This window comes from Orbicella franksi, chromosome 6 (assembly GCF_964199315.1).
Source record: "Orbicella franksi chromosome 6, jaOrbFran1.1, whole genome shotgun sequence".
In the NCBI taxonomy this organism is placed as follows: Eukaryota; Metazoa; Cnidaria; class Anthozoa; order Scleractinia; family Merulinidae; genus Orbicella; species Orbicella franksi.
Window position 1 is genome coordinate 30,637,853 of NC_138150.1, and position 5,195 is coordinate 30,643,047.

General features: G+C 39.3%; 1 protein-coding gene across 1 annotated transcript; it reads right to left on the minus strand.

The window, feature by feature from the left end:
- Positions 1–456: 456 nt before the first annotated feature.
- Positions 457–4,036, minus strand: LOC145490643 (pyroglutamylated RF-amide peptide receptor-like). The gene is made up of 4 exons (XM_081469722.1): positions 3,930–4,036; positions 2,964–3,237; positions 1,504–1,761; positions 457–925 (listed from the first exon to the last, which is right to left on the minus strand). The coding sequence occupies exons 1-4, from the start codon at positions 4,034–4,036 to the stop codon at positions 590–592; spliced, it is 975 nt and encodes a 324-aa protein (XP_081325848.1). The 3' UTR covers positions 457–589.
- Positions 4,037–5,195: the final 1,159 nt, after the last annotated feature.

A 5,195-nucleotide genomic window follows, 5' to 3' on the forward strand; every position in this document is an offset into this window, starting at 1 on the left:
CGCTGCCGTAAACGGACGCTTAAAAGAAATAGAGCCTGACCTTGAAAGATGTGTTACTGCTTTTTCGTTGTAGTGAGACTGTTAATGCTAATATGTTAATGCTAGCTGCAACTATGATTTGTTTTTTAATCACTAAGGGCCAGTCCTAATACTACAGTATACAGCGGTGGGTATATTCAGTTATCGCCATTATCGCGGCATTGCATAAGGCAATAAAACAAAAAAATAATATTTATAATTTGGTGGTATTAAGCATTCCCAATATTTATTGTAAGCTGGGCAAGTTCCCATAAGTGGTCATCTTTCCCTTACATCTCTAGTGGCCGCTTTCGAGAACTATTCTCATAAGGCGCCAGCTCCAAGATGAAAAAAACTTCTTCGCGTCCCGAGAGTGTCCGCTTACGAAGGATTTCCCTGTACTTATTTTAGCAAATTTGGAAATTTGCGTAGGCGCTCTTGTTATTCTTATAATGTTTTGAAAGTGGAAGTCCACTAATTTTAGGATAAATGTCATCTAAATTCATTTAAATTCTATCCGTTCTTAGTTCTAAATTCGAACAGCCCAAAAAGTTAGATTAAAACTAACACATCACTGCTTGGAACTTGTTCCCACGATCGGTTGAGTGGTGGTCTCCGCAAGCTGCGTGTCCTGAGGTTCGGGATGAACCCTGACCGCTAAAAAACAACAAATCATTCTCTTGATCTTCTCCCTGAACTGGTGGTTCAACAGAGGGTACACAAACGGGTTGACAGCAGAATTGAACAGAATCATGACTTCAGAAATTGCGAGCAAGACGGCGCCAATGACGTCGGATATAAAGTACAGTAGGACGTAAACAAGTTGGCCTGTGCCCCAACAGACTCCAAATATGGCAGTGACAGCTACGACCATCAAGGTGACACGCTTCCGCACCTTCATGACGCCCTGTGGATGGAGAAATAAAATCTGATCAAGATGGCATATGATCAACACTGAGGCTAATTTAGAGGAACCAAATCCGATTGACTAGTAATATAAAATCTAATCAACAAAGCTACTTTAATTTGGATGGTCCGGTACCAGCTGTTACAAGCTATTACTTTTGTGTTTAGGTAGAAAAAAACACACAAAAACACAATCGACTTAGCGAAAGTACTAGCTAATGTACTGTAATAACTGCAGAAACCATCAACGGACTGCAAGAGGGAAAAAGAAATACAAACATCAGAAAATTCCATTATAATCCTTGAGCGGAAGGAATTTTGCGTCACAAAACTTGGCTTTAAATGGATTTTGCGGCAAAAAAAAGGTTTGAGGGTCCATGAGAAAAATTAAGGCATTTTAAAACGTTGAAATAGTTGCCAAATGAACATGAAAATTCTCAAGATGTAAAACTGACATACAGGAAGGCGAACAACGGGGAACCAACTCTAAGACAAACTAAATCTAAATCTAAGGCAATGGGGTTTTAGATGAAGTATCCCCGATCTTTTTATAAGGGACTTCCCCCAGATCAGACTCACTTTCTGTTGTTGGGTGAGCTGGCTTCCGTTATTTCGTTTGAACCACAAAGCGTACACGACTCTGGAATACAGCCCAATCATCACTATCAAGGGAATAAAAACTCCAACAAACCACGCTACACTGTACGCCTTGCCTATCCAGTCCTCTGGCCAGATGGACACGCAAGAGTTTCCGCTCTTTGTCTCTATCACGTCCTTCACAATCATCAGCGGAAGATTTAATATTATGGCGCAGATCCAAGTGACGGGAATGATCACCTGAAATTGTCAAGTATAAATCTCATATTTTACAACAACGTCAGAAATTATCGCGCACTCATTGGCTAATTTTCATTGCCAATAAGCGGAGAGACCTCATGAATTTATCATTTATGCGATGTTGACGTAACGAGCGAGAGCGGACAATTTGACAATTTGTTATTGTAACAAAGAAATGATTGACGTCAGTTTTTAATGCGTCTGTCCTGTTATTGACAATGAATTTCGTCAAAATATTGTCAGAGCAGACCGTGGATCCAATCGGCTATCGCCTAATGGATCCACGGCTACTTTGACAATGTTTTGACGAAATTCATGATCAATAACAGGACAGACGCATGAAAACCTGGCGTCAATTTGTTAAATGGAACTGTGTTCTATTAAGAGTCGAATGTAACTCTTCCTATGGTTTTTCATTACTACGCTAAGCGATTAACTTAACTCGCGCTACTTTGCCTTCCAATCAGAAGTAAAACCAAACCAATCGTGACTACACGTTTCCCGGGTTTCGCTCGTCAGCTGCTTGTGTTTGCTTCAACTTTTGATTGTTAATTCATTTGGATTGTGTATGTCTGGATTTCCTAATGAACTACCACCTGCACTTTTTTAAGCACGCTGGGAAAACGAACGACAGGAACGTCCCTAATACGGACAGCAGAGGGCCGGAGCCGAATGTCAGTATTATAGAGGTAGAGATCAGGGAGATCAGGTGTCCGTAAGGAGAGGCTGCACAGCATGTAAATGTTATCATCAACAAATTCCCAAAGCAGCAAGGATAAAACAAAAAGATAAAAAAATATTGTAACAAAGAAAAAAAAAACAATCCTCGCTTGGAAACAACGTAAAGGTGCCAGAGGTTTGAGACATTTCCGTCAAACAAGGCTTGGGGGTGAAGTTCGAACATGTGACGTAAACCTTATTTTCTGTGTTTCCGTAAAACCAAATCCAAACCAGTGAGTTAGCAATTAGACTACTCAGACAATCTCAAACCGTAGTAAAACCATTACCAAAAACCAAATTAACTGCCTGATTACCTTCCACAGTAGTACATAGTTTCATTGCTATTAAGATTCCCTTAGTAGAATCCTTTATACAGAAAAATTCCAGCAAGGAGTGTTCAGCAATAACCCTGAACTTTGAAAGTGCGTGTTGGTAATGATTCACTATCGATGGTTTCATTGAAGTTTGTCATCTAAACTCACCTTCAGTTTACGCTTTGTAAGATTCCACTTGTTACCACGGGGATACATTACTGCATAATATCGTTCAATGGCGATTGCAATCAACGTGACGATTGCAGAAGCTGACCCAGTCCACGCGAAGACTCCGCCTGTCACGGATTTGCATAACACTACACCAAACACCCCGTCAGGGTGGTAGGTGAAGGGGAGTTTGTAGAAAACTCTCGGGGTTATGAACACTGCGTAGATGATATCCGCTATAGCCAGGTTTATGAGCAGATAATTCATGGGATTCCTTTGGAATTAAAAGTATTGTATAAACAGAGATAAAAAATTGAAAGGGATAAAATGTAGAGTATTTTATATGACGTCAAGGCTTCCATATTGGTGTCCTACAGTTGAACTCTCTTCTTACGTGAACACTTTGATTTACATAGCTGCTGACCACGTCATTGAAAACGTTCTATGGAAGGCTAAGCTTAATTTTGTGAGTTAGCTGTACTCCCTGTTTTGTAGGGAGAGGTTGGCTTATTCTCTCTGTGTATTCTTGGTAAGACATGATCGGAATATGCCAGAAAGTGTCACGTAAACTATGGCATTGCAGTTGGTAAACATGTCACTCAGGATGTTGATTCAATTTTTACTCTGTTACAGTAGCATTTGGTTCTGACGTGGTTGATTCGTCGTCATTTTTTTTTATTCTTCTTCTTTCATTTTATTTGCCCTTATTTTTATATTTTTTAATTCCTTTGGTGGACTTTTTTGGTCATGAAAAAAACAAAAACAAAATCGCAAAATTTGGACAAAGTAGAACCCGCTGCAAAATTGTGTGTCTCTTGCAGGGTCGCTATACACAAACCTCCAAGTTGAGGTAACTTTGTTTTTAATTTCAGTTGGACATTGCAGTAACCATAAGGAAACAAGCGAGAGAGAGGGGTCGCAAAAAAAAATAGTCGGTTACGTACAAGAAGTCGACTCAGTGCCTACCTCATGTCCCTATTTCTTTTGATGACCAAACAAACAATAGAGTTTCCAATGACATCTACAATGACAAGTATGACGAGAACTGTGGTTATACCAGCTGATTCAGACATGACTGAAAGGTTCAGTGTTGGTTACGTCACCTGTATAAGAAACAAGGCAAGAGAAAACCGCGGACAATAATTAGCCCTCGTTGACCTGGATTGTCGAGTATTACGCAGTTAAAATATCTGGCAGAGTTACAGTGAAATGGGTCGCGTCGTATAGCAAGTGCTAAGTAATAGTATTTGTACCGATTGGAGTACAATTCAGGGAGTAATTGCTCGAGTGATTTCAAAATCCAAGGCCGATTTGAAATTACGAGTAGGATTACTCCCTGAATTGTAAGACACGAGGTCCAATTACTAATTAATCGTATCTATTACAAATTTCGGAATTAAAATGTCTTTTGAGAACTTTTGAAAACTGTAGGAAACAGTGCGAAGGAAGCCATTAAAGCGAGCATAATTGACGTGCGAATCACGTGGGTATCCAATTACAGGTATCCAATTAAGAAAAATTCAACTTGGATGCCTGCAATTAAACACCCACGTGATCGCACGCCGATTACGTGACAAATGGGCGCGCGGAGAACCAATCACGATTGAGAATTTTGTTATAGATACGCTTAGAAAGAAAACTGAACTTACGGTTCCTTTTCTAGAGATAGGAACAAAATCAAACCTGATTTGGCAAAATGAAAATTCCACAAAGTTAAATGTTTGCTTATGCTTGATTGCCGCACGCAATCGAGCATGGGGGGTTAACTGAGCTCGAATGTTATTTTTTTTTCGTTAGTTTTTTTTTGTTAGAAACGCTGGGAGTAAATAGGCTGGAAAGGGTCGTTTGGCCTTATAAACGTTAATAAAATGTGGGCCTTGATCAATTTGTCAATAATTCTCGGCTACGTCGTAAGCAAAACTAATCCTCCAAATATAAATTCTTTCAGTTTCATCACTCTTTTAATTTGTAAGGAAACAAAGGTTTGATTTCTGTCACTGAAAAAGAGCTTTGTGTACCAGACGTAAATATATTCAGGCTGAAAGAATTGAGCCTTTCAAAAACGATTTTTAGTCCTCTGTTGATAGCATTCTTTTTGTTTTGTTTTTTTTCAACGCAACCAACAACGTTTTCTTTCTCAAATGCTTTAAAATGGCATTTTTATCAATCCGAAAACAACACCTAGACATTAAATGTTTTATATCACAAAAGTTGCGAGGTGGCAATTCTCTT

Coding starts and splice junctions, on each gene's coding strand:
- LOC145490643 (XM_081469722.1), bottom strand. CDS start 4,036: ATGTCTGAATCAGCTGGTATAACCACAGTTCTCGTCATACTTGTCATT. Junction 1,762..2,963: donor TTACAAAGCGTAAACTGAAG/GTGAGTTTAGAT, acceptor TGACAATTTCAG/GTGATCATTCCCGTCACTTG. Junction 926..1,503: donor AGCTCACCCAACAACAGAAA/GTGAGTCTGATC, acceptor CTCCATCCACAG/GGCGTCATGAAGGTGCGGAA.